Genomic DNA, 19,394 nt, shown 5'->3' with positions numbered 1-19,394 from the left:
AATATAATTGTATGTTTGTATCATTGATGTAGGAAACCAGCCACTTGGCTGTATAGACACAGAATTTTCCTTCACCTTGACTGACATGAAATTTGTGCGCCTGCGCGGAGTTTCCGATTTAGGAAACCAGCCACCTTGGTTTAACGTCCGAAATTCTACACACGGCCCTGCGAGTATTTGGATGGCTGAGTGCTGGTGTTTATCTTTCCTTTGGTGTTTGGAATGCTTGTGTTGCGAAACAACACTTTTCCACACTTCTCCACATTTCTGTTTACATTTCCAGCGTATGTAACTAGCACCGGGGTTTTGTTTATGATTTGGCTGGATCAAAACCAGAGCTTTTGTTTACGTTTCTGCTGGGCTTGTCATGTCGAGGCCTAAAGAGCGTGCAACCGTGTTTCAGCATTCTTCATTTATAAATAATTAAAGTTTCCTTCATTCTTTTAGCAAGTCTGATTCATACGTATTCCTTTTCGTTTTTATCTTCTCCAATAACTTTCCTAAATAACTAATCTGAGTTCATCTCGCAGATCTAAAATAATCACAACTACAAATGAAATTCAACACCTTACTTCACTTGGCTTCAGCTATTGCTTTAGCAAAGGCAGATGGCTATGTGCCCGGTGAAAACTACTCCACTTTCACACCAACAGATGGTTATTTGGATGGTGCCACCACGCAATTCCCACAACGGTTCGGGATTGCCATAAATCCTATCACTTCTTCGATTGCCCTAACGTCGGTCACAACTTCTGTTGATGGTACTGTTGTTGTAACACAAATTGGAGACGGACAAATTCAGGCTACAACCGCCACCCCATCACCAGTAGTGGTGACTCAAATAAGTGACGGTCAGATACAGGCGTCTACTTATACTCCAACGACATATGAATATCCGGTGGTCACACAAATCGGGGATGGCCAAATTCAGGCGACCACTCTTACTACCGTGACACTCAGCTCAGCATCTACCTCCAGTGCCGAAGCTGATACCCAATACCGCCCTCTTATCTCAACATCCTCAACATCATCAACATTCTCAACATTCTCAACATCCTCAACATCCTCAACATCCTCAACATCCTCAGCATCCTCAGCGTCCTCAACATCATCAACATCATCAACATCATCAACATCATCAACATCATCAACATCATCAACATCATCAACATCCTCTTCAACGTCTACATTCTCGTCATCCTCATCATCACCATTAGCACCTTCATCTACATCCGATGATATAACTACCACTTCCACGGTCACCCCGACATCTACTGTATATTCAACTGTAACTTCTGCAACCCTTCCAACTCTAGACCCAACTACAGTAGTGGTTCAAAAACGTTTTGCAGAAGAGACTGCCGCTGTGTCAATTGATAAGCGTGATTTACCATCGACTTGCTCAACTACATCTTCCCTTTCAATGACATTGGTGGACTCTATTCTATATGATTCTAACGGAAGGATCGGAGCTATTGTTTCAAACCAGCAATTTCAGTTTGATGGACCACCACCTCAAGCTGGCTCCATCTACGCTGCTGGCTGGAGCATAGTTAACGGAAAATTGGCGTTAGGTAAAAGCACTACATTTTATCAATGCCTGTCAGGAAACTTTTACAATCTTTACTACAACAGTATCGGTGAACAGTGTACTGCTGTAGAGTTAGATGTGGTAGTGTTTAACGAATGCTAGTCGAATGAAATTAACCACCCAAAACACAGTCTACCTTCAATTCATTCCTTGCATAAAATACTACCATTCAATTTACAATTATTTCAATATCTGTACATTAGTCCTTTCATTTCCTTTCAATCTTTATGTAATTATATATTTACTACTTATTTTTTTCTTTCACCATGATGGTTTTTTCTTTATAATAATCGCTTTGAAAAATATACATTATGATTTTACTTTCAGTCTTTAATACAAATTTTAGAAAAGTTATAGTCTATATTTGCGGAAAATGGATGGCTGTTCAACTAACTTCTCTTCTTACCTCCTTTTTTGCCTTTACTATTCTTTTTCGAAGTAGCTTTATTGATTCTTTTTGTGTCGTTTTCCATTCTATCCTTACCGGTCTTTTTGTAAATTTTAGATGATTTTCCAAAATCTGCCATTGCTTCTTCTCTCTTTCTTTTCTTACTATTCATAACTTTCTTTGTGGAACTTAATGCATGATGAACTTTGTTCTTATCTTCTTTCTTCTCTTTCTCTGACATGAACCAAGTCCGTTTTGGTCTACTTTCAATCTCCTCCTTGTATCTTAACATGTTTTCACCTTTCTTTAACTCCATCTCTGCAGCCAAAACTTCCTTTTCGTGTTTTTCTTCATCAATAATTTCCTCAATCAGGTCTTTCTTTGATTCTAGCACTTTGTTGACACGGTCAACCTCATCCCAATCGGCATTACGTCCAAAAACTTTTCCTTTTTTACTCTCTTCAACATTTTTAACAACTTCTCTGACAATAGCACGCTCCCTCTTAGCTTCACCAACAAAACTGATAGATTCACCATCTCTTCCAGCTCTTGCGGTTCTTCCCACTCTATGTAAATATATTTCATGTGTCTTAGGCATATCATAGTTGATGACAACCTCAATTTTTGGAATATCCAAACCTCTAGCTGCTAAATCTGTACAAAGTAAAACTGGCACGGTGGAGTTTTTGAAGAGTGTAACACTTTTCAATCTTTGCTCTTGTGATAAACCACCATGCAATTCACCAACTCTAAGACCCAATAAACCGAGCCTAATTCTTAATTTATGGCACATGTCCTTTGTACTTATAAAGATAATAACTCTTTGCTTTGGATCAAGTTTTGCTAATATGGAGTAAAGCAAGGCAGGTTTCATTTCATCCCTTTTTCTGATACGGACAAATTCCTGAATTAAACCACTTGCTGAAGTTTTTGGTGGATCTATCATGATACGAACAGGCTTCTGTAAAGACCAGGTTATCAATTGTTTGATGGAGGAGTTCATCGTAGCAGAGAAAAGCATGGTTTGTCTTTTCGTTGGAAGTAGTTCAACAATCTCTTGCATTTCTTTTTCAAATCCCTCTTCAAGCATACGATCTGCTTCATCCATGATAACAATCTCGACTCCATCAACCGAAAAGGAAGGAGAGTTTCTGATATGATCAATTAATCTACCTGGGGTTGCAATAACAATATCAGGACGCTTCTTCAACTCTTGTTCTTGCTGTCTCAAATTCAAACCACCGACGGCTAGACCAAATGTTAAGTTCTGTACAAACTGACCCAATTTCCTACCAACATCAGCCACTTGAATTGCCAATTCTCTTGTTGGGGTCAATACAATAACACGGGTTTTCGAGATTTTTGCAGGTTTGTAAAGAAGTCTTTCTATAATTGGGATCATATAGGCAGCAGTTTTACCTGAACCTGTAACTGCACCCGCAACAATATCTCTACCTAATAAAGCAATAGGAATAGAAGCCGATTGAATTGGGGTTGGCAGTGAGTAATTTAAAGCACTCAAAGCTTTTAGTACTGGACGTGATAATTGAAGAGATTGAAATGATTTATGTGCTTGTTCTTTTGCTGAAGTGCCTTCATCTTCGTCGTAATATTTAGCCATCGCTTCTGCCGAGTCTTCCTCCTTGGCAAGATCATCCTCATCATATTTTCCATCAGGAGCAAGCTCAGTTAGTTGGCTTTCATCATTATCGGAAACAGTCTCAGCATCGACGGCTTCCTCTTCATTTTTATCACCGGTTTCTGCACCCATTCCAAAACCATCCAGAGCTAATTCATCGTCATCAAGCTCAACATCTTCACCATCATCAGCATCCTCAAAGGCATCATCTTCTTCATTGCTGCTATTTCCTTCATCGCCAACTTCAAGGACATCTTTCTCATCCCTACCGCTCACATCTATCTTTCCACTCAATCCACCTTTTCTTCTTATGATATCATCCAAATCCACATCTAGTTTTGCAGCATTGCTTTTGCTTGCGCTTTTGCTGGCATCCAATCCAAAATCCCACCCATCAAAAGTAGTGGTTGATCCTAAATCCTCGACAGAGAACACAAAATCAGGATTAAGGTCTTTGGAAAGTTTAGTATCGTTTTTACTTTCTTCATCATCATCAATGTTTTCATCATCTTCGGCTTTTAATTCTGACTTTGACTTTGACTTTGACTTTGCTTTTGCTTTTGCTTTGGCCTTAGATTTCTTTGATTCTTTGGCTTTAGTGCTACCGATTGTCTCGGCACCTTTTACTGTCGAATCTTGGTCCAGATTTTTCTCGTCTTCGGAATCTAAATCAGGCACATCAGATTCTGAATCTGAAATTGTCGGAATAAAATCCAAATTAAATTTTGCTTGCGTAGATTTAGCCTGCTTCACCATTTAGTGCTACGGTTAACTCAAACTAGTGTCTTTAGACCTTGAATGATTCAGAAAATAGCCTGTCATCCTAAAATCTAAAGACCAGATTAGAGAGAATGAAAAAAAATTTGTCTGAAAAAAAAATATTCTGAAAAAAGAAGAGAGGAAAACACAGATGCCTTTACGTAATCATCTGTTATTCATATTGGATCAGTTACTAAGGCGATAAGCACTGTGATACACTCGTGCAAAAAAAATAGTCTATTATTTGATATTACAGTATACTCTAAGATTTCTAATCGTAATGAAAATTAGTACTAATTGTATTCCACTCCAAGATGTCAGGCTGTCTCTTGTTCAAAGGCTTTGCGTTGTCATCAAGATCTAGCATCTGGGTACGAACACGGATTTCTTCCAACGTTCTGACCTGTTTTTTAACTTCTTCACTGACTCCACTACTCATAAAGAACTCTTCAGAAATCGAGAGTTTCATTGGAGAGCTGTCAGATTCTTTAGCGTGATCTTTCGCTTTAGGATCCGATCTACTATCAGTGACTAAAATTCGTAAACCATCTACCCAAATGTCTTTCAACTGCTTCGTGTCGACGTAAAACTGGAAAATTTTTGTCTTGGTAATTACCTCAACACGATTGACATCCATACGTTCACTCTGAATGCTGATCAAGCCTGTGTCGCTTATATTCGGATTTAAATTTTCAGATTCGATCGCAAGGATGTCACGGAATTCAATATAAATACCGTCCTTATCCAAGTTTGGAGCTTGCGCATTTCTGGAAGGCCTTTTAGTGAACTCTTTGTAAACAATACTTTGTGAATTCGAGTTCAAGGTTAAAAATAGGTGATGATGTTCACCAGCTTCTAAAGGATTTGTGGCATACACCCAAGAACCTTTACTCAACTGCAAAAATCTCTGAGCACGAACTAGAGCAACAACCTGGCGATGAACAAGGTTTTCAAAAGGTTTCATGTTGTTTGTCCATTTCTTGAAGTGCTTCGAGCGAACATCTTCTAACTGTAGCAACTTAATTTTATCGTAATCAAAACTGTCAACTTTTTCAAGCAAAGAAACCACATCACAGTCATTGGCACTGCTGGCAGTGATCTCAATGTCGTCTTTTGCGATTTTGGTGACATTTTCGCTATCAGAGTTGCCATGGCTGCTACTGTCAGCAATAGACTCCAACTTCCTCGATAACCATGTGATGACCACTTCAACCAGATTGGCAACTTTATCTATATCACCAGCTTCAACTCTGGCTCCACTGAACAACCAGCAGCGTGTACCCACATTCAACAAGCTGTACAAAAGTTCAGTGTTCCACAGCCCAAAAATCCGATCTAGTACTTTATTTTTGGAGATGGTGCCAGCGATTGTTGAAACAAAGCGTATGATAGGAAGAGTCGAGGTCATATTACACTCAACCAGTATTTTCTTCAAAGACCTCTTAGGTTGCTCCAACGCTCCGACTAAACCTAGAATGGATAAGATACCCACGTTGTTACCATCCGCTCTGTCGGTATCAGAAACATTGTTGATTGCTGCCAAATCTTCATCACCCAAAACCACACCAATTTCATTAGCCAAGAAACAGCATTCCCTCCAGATGAAACTCGAAGAGTCAAGTTTCTTGTTTTCTAACCACTTTGAGGTGAGCTCCATGCTGCCTCTGAGACCCGTCATACCTTCAATCTCGCCAATCCCTTTAATACAGGAAAGCACGCCGAAAAAGTTGTTAACGAATAATGAACGCAGAACCCCAAACAACCACTGTTCTTCAACAATAAGTGGACTTGATTCACTCGAAAGCAGACTGATGGTCTCCATCAGTCTGTAGAAAACCTTGGCGACAAAGTCGACAATATTCAAATTCATCCTGGCATCAGCGAAGGTGATTCTGGCAGTTAAATTGGCAAAGAGTAAGTCGCATTTCAGCGGAACATGACTGTAGCTACTAGCCCCACCAGTGGTACTTGTAGTGACTTCACCTTCAATTGGATTCTCGATTGGCTCGCACAAAACGCCCAACAAAACTCTGAACATTCCCTGCTTTCTAGTTTTAGGTAGCACACCAGCCAGATACGTCAAGCATATTCTCAACACACCACGCAGAACCTCAACGGGTATCTCAGGCAGACAGGCCAAGTCAAACAAAGATCTGAACAATTGCGCATCAAACAAGGAGAACAACTTGTCGGATTTTGGAACATAGTCCAACGTTTTCGTGAAAATCAGGATCTCATTAAGTGTCTTCGAATTGATCTGGACTGGACTATTTGAAGCCGTGGTTAAGGCAACGAGGTCTTGACGCAAAGTGGACACATACTTAATAGCGGTCTGCTCGTCCAGTTGCGAAGCTAAACCTGAGGCTGAAGTCTGGGCAAACTTGAGCTGTTTTAGATGCTTGTGTATGGTGTTGTAGTCCACCACACCCTGCGATATGTCCATTGGTAAGCGAGTGAAAGGGTTATCTCGGTAGTAACTGCCGCGGTGTTCAGATGGTCAGCTTGATGGTGATACGCTCGTCAATAACCCCTGTAGTTATTTGTGTCCGTACGTTGCAATCGGCTGCTATCGCCAAACTTTCCAGGCCAGCGACCAGATCCAACAAGAGAAATTTGTTGTTCGCTGTCGCTTGGCAAAATGCGTGTGGGGTCAATTTAAATGTGGTGCGGCCAAAAAGGGCTGCTGCAGCACTGTTGGTTCGCCTCACTGTAAGATGGCTTGGCATCGAAGATTATACATATAAGGGGTTGGCATTCTCAGTGGACTGCAGCCCGGCGGACGGAGTCAACACTCTTACCTACACAGTAGCAACGTAGCGTGGGTCTGGCTGGTTATCCATCCTGTCAGGGGTTTGCGTTCCACAGCCAGTTCAGGAAACAATATTATGCGAAAACTTTGGACGTAGCAGAAAAGGAAAGTCTACTCGGATAGGAGAGCTATTCGGGCACCTTTTCTTGCCATTTGCAATCCCAAGAGCTTGCCTGATTTGGTTTCGCCTTTTCAAGATTCCTCAGTTTGCTCTGTAACATCACCCGCAGCGTCGTCTGTCGGTAACGTCGTCCTTGGCAACGTCTGTAACAACACCTGTAGCGTCAGTACTGACATCAACTTCAGCATCATTCTTGGAGTCAGCTTCGGCATCAGCCGCGGTATTAGTCTTTGAAATATCGTCGGCATCGTTCTCTGGATCACCCTTCAAACTGCTCTTTGGATCGCTCTTCAAGGTAGCATCAGAGTCATTCTTTTGAATGTCATAGTTCGGATTCTCTTTGGCACCATCAACGACAATGTTTCCGGTGCCATTGGTGGCCTGACTGCTAGCCGCCGCAGCTTCAGGTCCAACGCTCGGGTTTTGAGATCTGATCTCATCCTTGTGGTCAGTTTCAACAGTTTGTGTCTCAACCTTGCTGATGTCATCAGATAAAACCTTTGTCTCATCTACAAGCTTTTTCTCGGCTTTTGGGTCAGGCGTAGCATGAGGTGAAATGCTTGGTACCTTATCAGTCACGTTATGGGGTGCAACTTCTAATCTGACGTCTGTTTCAACTTTTGGGTTCATAGGTAAGGTTATATTATCAGAATCTAGCTTGGCTTCTTGGAGGGTCTCCGTTTGCGGACTTTGATCACCGAAGCCAGTGAAGTCTAACAACTTTCTGACCGTATCTCCTGCATTTTCATCGTCCAACTTTTCCCCAAAGAACTTGATATCTCTCCAAATCTGTTTCTTAACTTTCAAAGTAGTCTCCTTGTCAGAGGCACATTCCTCTAGGATCTCGTTGTACTTCCCACAGAGAATTTTCTCATATTCGCCGAAAATTCTGGTTAGCACACCATCATACTCCTCTGCAGGCAAATACCTTTGAACACTTCGGGCAATCGTCAGAGTCTTTTTCACAATAGACTCCATGTAACTGTTCACCGAGTCTCCACCAGCTTGAGGGTTCACAAAGCTTGTAGCCTTTAGACCCTGGACAAGAGCCAATGTGGTATCTCTCATTATCGCCACTAACTTGTCGTAAACATCAACGACTTGTTCGCCAAAAAGCCCCCTCACTTCCTCAAACTCTTTCATTATTGCTTTCCTTACTTTATTTATCTGCTCACCGTCTTTACTACCAACACCACCACCGTTGTTGATTTCAGACAAGCAGGCACGCTCAATATCTGCAACAACAACACTCCAGAATCTGCACACTTCTCCGGCTAGTGCCAAGTGTTTAGTTGTAATATGCTTCAATCCAGCTGTCTTTGTAGCCTGCGCACCCAAAACAGATTGATGGATTTTGAGGTTGATGGTTTTTAGCAACTCCGGTAAATAACTTTGAGATATCACATTGTTGATGTTATTTTTGAAGTAATGAACTAGCATAAGGTAAGCTCTTAAGTTGCTCAAGACGGCACCAACAGAAGAGGGTAGGATGTAGTTCTGGGAGTGTAAATTGAGTGTTTTTCTTATTTCTATCTGATCATCGACGGTACTCGCCTCGGAGTTTGCGCCATCTTTAGTTTTTTCATCAAATTTCTTTTCCTCATTATAATCTGCAAAATCAAGACCTAACCCTTCAGTCCACTCCCGATCTTCAACGTTACCTTCTGCAGATCTAGCAATCAAATCTAGCGTCAACTGTGATTCAATTGGCATACCATCATCTTTCCATATTTCAGTTTCCACAATTCGTATACATCTCTTCATACTTTCTTTGTGGAATTGCTGAATGAAAATCATCAATTGTCTATTAACAACATCTTTCAAGACGGGGTCATTAACCATTCCTTTAGACACAATTTCACATTCTGTCAAAAAGCTCATATTCAACTTGTAAAATCTTGGGAAATAATTCAGTGGGATGGAAGAATTTTGCTGTTCTCTGATCCGAATTAACTTAGCCATTCTCCTTTGAATAGAGTTGATAGAATAACTTATCGAGTTGGTGATATCTAGCTCCATTATCATGTCAGGCTGAACTCTCAATATCTGCGGATCAAAACTATTTAGTGAATCAATGGATGTTGTCAAAAGTAAATTTTTATGGATTGTAAGTCTCCTGAAAGTTTCAGAAAATTTGGTATAATCATCAACTAGCATATTTTCAAACTCTTTTGGTGTCATGTTTTTTACTAGATCACTCAAGATCAATGCGTTGTTTATGTTGCTGGTTATATTCGTGGATCTTGAATCATCACTCTTGTTGGATTCAATTGGATTGGAACTTCCATCTGTTGGCAAGTTAGATTTGAAAATTGATTTAAGTTCGTTTGATAATCTTTCCTCGTATAATTTGAAGGCAGAAGAAAGTTCACCGCAACGAGTTAAACCCTTCAAATAAACTACGATTTTCATCCGGAAATCTTCAGATATAACGGAATAACTTTCATTTGCGGAAACATGTTTTTCATTACCCAAGAGCCTTTGCAATACCTTGAAAGTTGAGATGCTTTCATAATTTGCTCGTAAATCATCGATGAGGAAGTTAGAGAATAACTTAGCGTATGACTTACCTGTATCGGTTATCAGATTGGACAACAGACGCTTGAGGGGAATTAGAGCAGGTAATCTATTCAAATCGCTGAGTGGGAACTTCCAGTTGACTATCAATTCATCGACTAAGGGATGAGGAGGAACATTGCCCCTAATCATAGCAAAGACTGAATCTATCAGTTGTAAAGAATGGTCATAACTGCCTTTGTAATATGCTGTCTCAGCCAAGTCTGCTTGCTGCAGAATTGTCTTTATTTGGACTAGAATCTGGTCGAACTTCTGAATGTTTTGGTATTTCTGGACCAGTTGCAACAAGTTTTTGGCATTTTGTATTTTTTGCGACCGAATGTCAGACAATTGCGAATCCACATTCTGTAATTGATCGGTCAAAAACTTTGAAGAGTTGGTTATCTTCTTCAAGTCGTCTAATGCAGAGAAGAAATTGTCACTTGATTTGGAGATCTCATGAATCAAATGCACCTCGACGATGTCCAAATACGACGACAGCTTGTCCTGGAGAGCTTCGTGGTCTACCATTATCTTGTTCGAAACCACTGCAGAGTCCGAATTGTCGTCAATCAGGGTCAAGAAGCGTGCGTTTTCAACAACCTTGCTGAAGATACGAGGGTTGTCCAACTTGAAGTCCTCGTTGAAGTATATGTCCGGGACGTTGGTTAGGTTGTTTGATTCCAACATCGCTTCCTGTTCCTCGTTGAGCGGATTGAGGCTTCCGTGGGTGCTGCTGCCGACGCGGGCATCATCTGGGTTTGTGTTGTTACACTTCTCCAACTTGCTCAATGACGATGTTGTCAACAACTTCGAGCTGCTGAACTCGTCGAAGTTCTCATCCAACTCGTCCAAGTACTTTTCGAATTCTGAATCCGACACGTGTTCAACCGACGTCAATTTTGTCGGAGGAATATCCTTGGAGGTGGGACCATTCAAAGATATCACTGTGGAGGTCGAATTGATTGAAAGCAAGCTCGTGGTTGTCGATTTCTTCTTATAGTTGACATTTTTCACCAACTCGTAGATCGAGTTCGGGATGTTGTTGATCAACGATTCTGTCGAGTCCAACAGAATCGACGTGTTGTTGTGGATCGACGACGTTTTCATTGTTCCGTTCAAATCGTTCAAATCGGTTGTCTCGTTCATATCGTTGTTAGCTGTCGTACTGTTCATAAACGAAGAGGACGTAATCGAGATGTTCGAATACGTCCTCTGATGCAGCGAATTGACGTCGGCATGTGACATCTTGCTGGCTCCGACGGGTACGGTAACAAAAACAACACCTCTTTGCTGTAATGCTGCTGCTATCTCCGCATGTGCAGCTGCTTCCCGAACCAGCTGATCCCGTTTCTACCGACACCTACCTACCCCAATACGCTTTCTAACTGCATTACCTATTTGCTTGTCTGGGACCCGACAGAGAAGCTTGGTCGCTCATCTTTCCCTTTTGGGAAGCTGTCCATACCACTCGGCCACGCCACCAGGAACGCGTTCGATTCCCGATTAGTAAAAATGCGCCCTTTTTCCCCGTTTCCCATTTTGCTTTTTTTCCAGAAGCTTCCACTAAAAACTCGCAGGCAAATTTGACACGTTTAACGTATAGCGTGAAATCGGGGCCTTTCTAAAATATTGACGTGTTCAAAACTCGTCAACCGTTTATGGGTGTTACCGGGACAAAATCCAGATTTATTTATTTATCCTACGCTGCTTGCCCTCTTCTTCTTTCTCGTTCAAGATCGTACCTTCGGTGTTACTTCTCCTTTTGATCCCTTTTTTCAGATCAAGCAAGTTAGCTGAATACCCAAACAATATATCGATCTCAAGATGGTATTTAAAAAATCACCATTATCGATAACTGCATTTTTCATATATGCAGTTTTCCTATTCCTACTGCCATTTGCCTCGCAAAATTTGGCGCATGCAGACACAGAGAACTACGGCACCGTTATCGGTATTGATTTAGGTACAACCTACTCATGTGTCGGTGTGATGAAGAATGGGCGTGTTGAAATCTTGGCCAATGACCAAGGTAACAGAATCACGCCATCGTACGTTGCCTTCACAGATAACAACGAAAGACTTGTTGGTGATGCAGCCAAGAACCAGGCAGCCTCCAACCCTTACAACACCGTGTTTGACATCAAGAGATTGATTGGTCAAAGATTTGGTGATAAGGTGATCCAAAAGGAGATCAAGCACTTGCCATACAAGATCGTCAACAAGGAAGACAGACCTGTTGTGGAAGTCGAATATAACGGTGAAACCAAAGATTTTACTGCTGAAGAGATCTCTGCCATGATTCTCGGTAAGATGAAGTCCATTGCTGAAGATTACCTGGGCAAGAAGGTCACCCACGCCGTCGTCACTGTCCCAGCCTACTTCAACGATGCTCAAAGACAAGCAACTAAGGATGCTGGTACCATTGCAGGCCTGACGGTTTTGAGAATTGTGAACGAACCAACTGCCGCAGCAATTGCCTACGGTTTGGACAAGGGTGACGAGGAAAAGCAAATCATAGTTTACGACTTGGGTGGTGGTACTTTCGATGTCTCCTTATTGTCTATTGCAGGTGGTGCCTTTGAAGTTTTAGCAACCTCCGGTGACACTCATTTGGGTGGTGAAGATTTCGATTACAGAGTGGTTAGACATTTCATCAAGATTTTCAAGAAGAAGCATCAAATTGACATAAGTGAAAACCCAAGAGCTTTGGCCAAGTTAAAGAGAGAAGTTGAAAAGGCAAAGAGAACCTTGTCCTCCCAGATGTCCACTAGAATCGAAATTGACTCTTTCGCTGATGGTGTCGACTTCTCAGAGCCATTGACCAGAGCCAAGTTCGAAGAATTAAACATGGAATTGTTCAAGAAGACGTTGAAGCCTGTTCAACAAGTTTTGGATGATGCCAAGGTCAAGCCAAGCGAAATCGACGACATTGTCTTGGTTGGTGGTTCCACAAGAATTCCAAAGGTCCAAGAATTATTAGAAAAGTTCTTCAACGGTAAGAAGATCTCAAAGGGTATCAACCCAGATGAGGCTGTTGCATATGGTGCGGCTGTTCAAGCAGGTGTGTTGTCTGGTGAAGAAGGTGTCGAGGATATCGTGTTGATCGATGTTAATCCTTTAACTCTGGGTATCGAGACCACTGGTGGTGTCATGACCACTTTGATCAAGAGAAACACTCCTATTCCAACCAAGAAGTCTCAAATCTTCTCTACCGCTGTTGACAACCAGAATGCTGTTTTGATTCAAATCTATGAAGGTGAAAGAGCAATGGTCAAGGACAACAACTTATTAGGACAATTCGAATTGACCGGTATCCCACCAGCCCCTAGGGGTGTTCCACAGATTGAGGTCACCTTCACCTTGGACTCCAATGGTATCTTGAAGGTTTCTGCAGCTGACAAGGGTACAGGTAAATCCAACTCCATCACAATTTCGAACGACAAATCCAGATTGACACAAGAACAAATCGACAAGATGGTCGAGGAGGGTGAGAAATACGCGGAACAAGATGAGGAGTTGAAGAAGTTAATTGTCGCAAGAAACGAACTAGAAAACCAAGCACATAACTTGAAGAACCAAATCAACGACGACGAAGGCTGGGGTGCTAAGTTGGACGCTGAAGACAAGGAAACTGTGTTGGAAGCCGTCGAAGAAGCCATCAGCTTCGTCGAAGAAAACGGTGAGACAGCCTCTGTCGAAGAATTCGAAGCAGAGAAGGAGAAGTTGACCAAGGTCGTGAGTCCGATAGTCTCCAAATTGTATGCTGCAGACGGTGCCGCATCCGAAGACAACGACGACGACGACGACGACGAAGATTGGGACCACGACGAATTGTAAACAGCTTAGAATAATTCCAAAATCACTGAATATAGAAGACAGTCCGCTCGATATTTAGTTTGTTATATAGTCTCTAGTGAGTAACAGTTTATAAAAATCAATTATGTTGAAATATGCTTACGTACAAAACCAGAATGGAATTGAATGAAAAAGCCAGGTTTTTTTCTCCACGGCTTGAGTAGTAGCGGGTCCTATATAGTGGATAGTGCATAAGGGCCGCATCTGTGAAGAGGGTAACCGTGACATGGCCATCAGTTTCCAGCTAGAATGGTAAACTGGTAGTGAAGGAGAACACAGTCGACTGCAGAAGGAAGCACTTACTACACACACTACTATTGAGGAATTCTGCTTTGAATTGCCACCTGAGGATTGATCATATTGAGCAAGTTACGCTTTACATCGGATAATGACGTCTAGGGAAGAGCACCTCAGATCGACAGGCAACACGGTGGATATCGGAGAGGGCATGGAGTTGCGGCTCAAGCCACAAAACCCTACCTTTAGTTTCCCCGACCAAGGAAATAAAAAGGAAGGTGATGATGTGCATCCAGAAAAGCCATTGAGCGAAGATGACGTTCAAAAGAAGCATTTGCGTGAAGAACCGGATGACAAGCAAGAGCAAGCACATGACTCAGAAGAGGCCGAGGAGGATAGAAAACAAGAGGTACCCGGCGGTAGTGACGAAATGAGGCGAAGTTCCAACTCAAATGCGAAAAAGCCCAAACCTGATCCCGTGTCAAGTCTAGATGCCAGAAGTCTACTTAAAAACATACACCATATGAAGTCACTTTCGGAGATAGATGGCACGATGTCCCTGTCAATATTGTCATTGCTAGTGGATGAACTCATCTGGTTGACCGAGATGCTGGATAAGGGCGTGATCAATGATAAGGACATAACAGAGAACATTTTTGGCGACAGAGTGTTTGACTGTGTCTTGGACCATTTCGGGGAAGGTTCCGTTCAGGGTAACCAAGAAAAGGGAGATGGCGAAGTGAGCGGAGATGCACATGATTCAGAGAACAGTGAGGGGACACAGAGTCAAGAGAAAGAAAAGACAGGACGGTTTATAGAAAGTGTATTGAATGAGATCCTGGGAGAAAAGTTGAACCACATAGACAAGAAACGATTAGAACTAATTTCCAAATCCCAGGAAGAGCTCGGAATATCGTTCAGAAAAAGCTCTAAAATACTAACCAACTTTGAGATGAGCAGTAAACCATCGCTTTCAGCTACAGACCTCAGAGTTTATGTTGGAAAGAACATCGGCGAGTACGAAAAGTGTTCGACAGATAGCGATACCTTGGCCTGGATATCCAACAAGTTCTACTTGAAATCGGCACCGAAGATGGAACTGAGCTCTTACATCGATCGAATCAACTCCCATTTGGAAATTAGCGGGGCGGTTGGTTTATGTGCAGGATGGTATCTATTCAAATTTCTGTTCAACATAAAATGTGTCGAGAAATTGAGCGACGGTATCACTTGTGCTCAGAACTCCATTGCCATTGATGCTGATACCGAATGGGAGAGCAGATGTTTACCTCTAGTTCTGGGAGATTCTTTTAGTTCCGTTTTTGGTGGAGAAGGAAGCCACTCGCTCAGTGACGATATGAAGGTTGATGGCGAACCCAACACGGGGTCGGGCAATGAAATAAGCGCACTCCCCATGGACAACTCGTTCAGTTCGTGCAGCTCAGTGGTAAATGAGGACGACTCACTATTAACTCCCAACGGAGAACTAAGGGATGGTAACTCGGAGGTCCACATGTCCAAGATAAGCAAGCTGAATGCGTTTCGTTTGATCCTCACCTGTGTGAGAATATCAAGTAAGTTAATAGAGGACAAGAATTTTAAACAGCATTATTACTGCAAGGTTACGGGGCTGCAGAAACTGGAGGACTTGTTTCGCTTGGAGCTGGCGTTGGGTTATGGGCTAGACTGGGAGCTTTTCATTAACGAGTATACTCTCTGGAGATACCTTTTCCATATGAAGGCGCTTGTAATGGGATGCGAGAGACTCAGAAAGAAGATAGCCGTAGATCAGTCTTAGTGTCATCATTACTTGGGGGGGGGGGCTTGAACCAAATGGTATTTGTAATTATTATCCAGCTCTATATTTTTTTGCGGAAGGTTAATGTAATGGGGATTATTTTGCAAGAAACCCTGAAAAATTCAACCAGTTTCTCATAGCGAAAAACGGTCAAACGAGAGGGAAAACTATAAAAAGGAGGCCGTCGCTGTTTTTTCTTACCTCTGATCAGCTTCCCGCCCTTCTACGCACCTACTTTTGTAATTGAGTTCTTTTGCAACTGACGGACAATCAAGTGACATGGTAATGTCTACCGTGTACTTGATCTCTTGATCATACATGGGAATCGATAGTGATGAATTTTTATGTTTATTATATGTTTTTTCTGGCATCTCTAATGTTAGAGCAACATTCTGTTGTTCAATGAATACAACTTTTGACTCTATCTGATACGATTCTTCATGTTATGACTAGTTACTTTAAGTGATACGCGTCAAGTGACCGCCTTTTTTCTGTTATACAAGCTATGACTGTTTTACTGTAGTATGACAATTAGGACCGCCGTAGGTGCTAAGCTTGTGTCTTTCTTCCGATAAGCTAATCGTAATTAACGATTTACGCTGACATGAACATACCGTCCCAATGTGTTCGGAGTCTCTGAACGGAGAGAACATATCCTAATTCTTTGCTCGCCCGTGTCTGTGTTAATCTCCAAGCATTTTTCTGTAAGAAAAGATGATATCAAAGTATAGCTGAACGTATCGTTGGTTTGTTTCTTATGGCGTCCAAAGTTCGCCTTGTCCCCTTTCAGCATACGTATCTGCTGAGACGACATGTTTCTTTGCAGGGCCAGTGTTGGCACTAACATCGAGTTTCGGAGTTTTCTGTGTCTTCTTAGCTTTTCTGGCTTTGGTCTTCGTGATTGTAATCCCGTTTGCGTTGGCTGTACTTTCGTTTTCTTCTGATTTGACTAGATTTAATCCCTCTTTGCTTTTGACTCGTTGAGCTTTGGCTCCCCCAGCTTTCTTGTTTACGGTTTTGCGGTTAAATTTCGCAGAGGTCGTCTCAACCAACTTCCCGGAACTCGGATCAAACAAAACCTTGGCACCTAAGCCACCAGAAAACTTGTCAAAATCGTCTTGGACATCGTTCAACGTTTTCACAGTCAAACCAAAGTTTTTCAACCAGATCGTAGTCGTAGCATCCTCGCATATAACGTTCCATATGATCCTTTCTTCTTCCTTTAAGGACTTGCTTTCGATATATTGCTTTTGGATACACGATCTGATTAGAAATTTAAGTCTTAATGGAACAACAGCCTTCTCGCCATCTCCATTAGAGCTTGGGTTGGTAGCATTGACAGCATGACTGTTGTTACTTTTGGCCGAAACGTTAAAACTTCCTGGAATGTTGTTACCAAAAACTCCAACCGCAAAGTTTCTGTTATCATCGTTTACCAGTTGACCCCTAGATGAAAACCCGTTTATGGGTTTAGGTAAATCAGACAGTAACGGTGTTGACCGTCTGTATCCCGAGGCAATTTTCCAATCAGGTCCCACACTTCTCTCTGGTTCGAGTATGAACGTGACTGGTCTGACCGGATCCTTTTTGGTAGACTTAGCTTCATTCCTAACCAGTTTCATCTTGTTGTAACTCTCAAAATCGGTATAATCATTGCTCTCAGATCGTTTAGTCTTATCTACTTTTCCTCTGCTCTTTTGCGAATCCTCAACGGAACCATGCTCAGAAGAATTCACGTGAGGACTACTAACCTCAACCTCATCTTGCTCAAACTCGCCTTCGGACACATCCCCAAAATCTGAATCGTTGTCCGACAAGCTGAGCCTGTCAATATCAATATCGTAATCATTTTCATCACCGTCGAACTGAACGCCTGAAATTTGACTATCGATGAATTTTATACTTTCACGTGCATTGGCAGAGATCAATGGATTGAACACTTTCCTCAAAAAATCTAATTCTTTGAGTGTGTAGGAAGGCACATAGAAAACAATTCGAAAAGTCTTGTTCCCCTTTCTGTGATTCTCAACCGTGGAGTTTACCCACTCCTTTATTTTGCCGATTCCTCCATATACCAGGGCGCTCGGATCGAGAATATAATAATGCCCTACTGGCTGTGAGTCCATATCCGCTGACACCTTGTTCCAGCAGCCTTGCTAGTGTCTTGTTACAGATAGTTTCCTGCAAGACGGTGATTTGGTCCTTCTTTACTTTCAAACAGAATATTTTCATAATAGTCAGTCCAACTGTGTAATTGGAAAAAAAAGTCGATCTATAGATCACGTGATTATACTACTTGTAGTACTTTGAAAGTCTATAGTTTAGTTATATGTATATACAGTCGTCTAAGACGGTTACTCGTTATCGAAAAAGGAGTCCTGGTTCCCGTAGGTTTCAAGACTGGTGTTTGGCTTGAAAGGCCAGTAGAAGTAAATTTCAGAAAGATCCACAAATTCCTGATTGGTGATCATACTAATCTTCTTGTGCAACACCTCTTGTGGAACATTGCTTCTCAGATACTCTTCTGCACCAGGGCCAAGAACATGCAACTTTTCATCTAGAAGGGCACCTGGTGTGCAGAACAGTTTGTGAATTATGAGATGTAGCTCGTCGTGAAATTTGATGTCATATTTGTTGTGGTTAGACTGCAGTTCGAGAAGACAAACTTCCCCGTCCAGTTCATTGAAGGGTAGCTTGACGGTGTCCATCTCACCGACAAGCCTCATGGCTTTTGGGTTACTCAGCTTTTCTGAGCATGCAATAATGCGGATATCGGAATATAAGTTTGCCATCATGGCATTCGTGCGTCTGTGGATGGAACCAAGCGGACCGACATATTTGAGAACCTCGTTTGGTGTAGTCCATGCTAGAAACTTGACTCCTCCGTACCTGAACATCGAAGTCCTCACTTCGTTGTAATATATACACGTCCTAAGAGCTCCAGCGTGCGTGCTTGACATGAAATCTCCGATAAAGAGAATGGTATCGTTTACGGGCTCTATGTGCTCCTCTTTGAGTTTCTGCTCTTCTTCGTCGCTAAGGGTTGGCAAAAAGCTTGGGTTAATGAGTTTCTCTTGTAAGGGCTTGGTTAAAAGATTGGCTTTCACCGTACTCGCAACGCTTGTTTGAAGCACGTGGATATTTTTCATTTCAAGTTCTTCGATTTCCATATTTTTCCAGAACTTGAAAGCAGCTTGTCCATCGGGGTATATCAAATGATGTTCCGGCTCAAACACCGTATTCAAATGATATGTCATAGGTGATAATCGAGTATTATAGTCAATTATATTAAGTCTTCCAGTCGGATTACCGTTGCGGTCCATGTATGTCCTTTTCATATTCACTTTTTCAAATATTTCAGCATAGACACTTTTGTCATAATTGAAACGTATTCCCTTGATCTTCTTATCGGCGAGTGCTTCAAGGGCACCTTTCACAGATTTCTGAGATGAGTAAAACTTTTGCATTCTGTACTCGTTCTTGGCCAGGAATGTTCTCAAAAGTTTGCTTGAAAATATTACCAACTGAGATGATTTTGATCTGAAGCTGAAAAGTCTGAATTTCAAAAGAGGAAAAAATAACTTCTTTCGCTTCATTGGGAGCTACTAGAAAAACGCCGTCAAATAGTTAACCGTATA

At 41.9% G+C, this 19,394-nt stretch overlaps 8 protein-coding genes across 8 annotated transcripts; 3 read left to right on the top strand and 5 right to left on the bottom strand.

Annotated features, from left to right (window-relative positions):
- The first annotated feature begins 147 nt into the window (after window positions 1–147).
- PICMEDRAFT_17212 (hypothetical protein) lies at window positions 148–1,883 on the top strand. The gene has a single exon (XM_019161512.1). It carries the CDS (start codon window positions 554–556, stop codon window positions 1,691–1,693), a length of 1,140 nt encoding a protein of 379 aa, XP_019017069.1. The 5' UTR covers window positions 148–553; the 3' UTR covers window positions 1,694–1,883.
- PICMEDRAFT_17209 (hypothetical protein) lies at window positions 1,854–4,416 on the bottom strand. Its single transcript, XM_019161511.1, has one exon. It carries the CDS (start codon window positions 4,372–4,374, stop codon window positions 1,981–1,983), a length of 2,394 nt encoding a protein of 797 aa, XP_019017068.1. The 5' UTR covers window positions 4,375–4,416; the 3' UTR covers window positions 1,854–1,980.
- A 157-nt stretch (window positions 4,417–4,573) lies between these two features.
- PICMEDRAFT_17208 (hypothetical protein) lies at window positions 4,574–6,949 on the bottom strand. Its single transcript, XM_019161510.1, has one exon. It carries the CDS (start codon window positions 6,818–6,820, stop codon window positions 4,649–4,651), a length of 2,172 nt encoding a protein of 723 aa, XP_019017067.1. The 5' UTR covers window positions 6,821–6,949; the 3' UTR covers window positions 4,574–4,648.
- A 457-nt stretch (window positions 6,950–7,406) lies between these two features.
- On the bottom strand, window positions 7,407–11,111 carry PICMEDRAFT_73434 (hypothetical protein; the record flags this gene model as incomplete). The annotated part of the gene is made up of 1 exon (XM_019164477.1): window positions 7,407–11,111. The coding sequence occupies one exon, from the start codon at window positions 11,109–11,111 to the stop codon at window positions 7,407–7,409; it is 3,705 nt and encodes a 1,234-aa protein (XP_019017066.1).
- Window positions 11,112–11,564: 453 nt separating this feature from the next.
- PICMEDRAFT_17206 (hypothetical protein) lies at window positions 11,565–13,844 on the top strand. Its single transcript, XM_019161509.1, has one exon. The coding sequence runs from the start codon at window positions 11,691–11,693 to the stop codon at window positions 13,701–13,703; it is 2,013 nt and encodes a 670-aa protein (XP_019017065.1). The 5' UTR covers window positions 11,565–11,690; the 3' UTR covers window positions 13,704–13,844.
- Window positions 13,845–13,943: 99 nt separating this feature from the next.
- On the top strand, window positions 13,944–15,781 carry PICMEDRAFT_17205 (hypothetical protein). Its single transcript, XM_019161507.1, has one exon. The coding sequence runs from the start codon at window positions 14,110–14,112 to the stop codon at window positions 15,754–15,756; it is 1,647 nt and encodes a 548-aa protein (XP_019017064.1). The 5' UTR covers window positions 13,944–14,109; the 3' UTR covers window positions 15,757–15,781.
- Window positions 15,782–16,511: 730 nt separating this feature from the next.
- Window positions 16,512–17,882, bottom strand: PICMEDRAFT_73431 (hypothetical protein; the record flags this gene model as incomplete). The annotated part of the gene is made up of 1 exon (XM_019164476.1): window positions 16,512–17,882. One exon carries the CDS (start codon window positions 17,880–17,882, stop codon window positions 16,512–16,514), a length of 1,371 nt encoding a protein of 456 aa, XP_019017063.1.
- A 154-nt stretch (window positions 17,883–18,036) lies between these two features.
- Window positions 18,037–19,245, bottom strand: PICMEDRAFT_17203 (hypothetical protein). Its single transcript, XM_019161506.1, has one exon. It carries the CDS (start codon window positions 19,221–19,223, stop codon window positions 18,111–18,113), a length of 1,113 nt encoding a protein of 370 aa, XP_019017062.1. The 5' UTR covers window positions 19,224–19,245; the 3' UTR covers window positions 18,037–18,110.
- Between the last annotated feature and the right edge of the window lie 149 nt (window positions 19,246–19,394).

Source organism: Pichia membranifaciens, assembly GCF_001661235.1.
Source record: "Pichia membranifaciens NRRL Y-2026 unplaced genomic scaffold PICMEscaffold_4, whole genome shotgun sequence".
NCBI lineage: Eukaryota > Fungi > Ascomycota > Pichiomycetes > Pichiales > Pichiaceae > Pichia > Pichia membranifaciens.
This window is presented reverse-complemented; position numbering and strand designations above follow the sequence as displayed.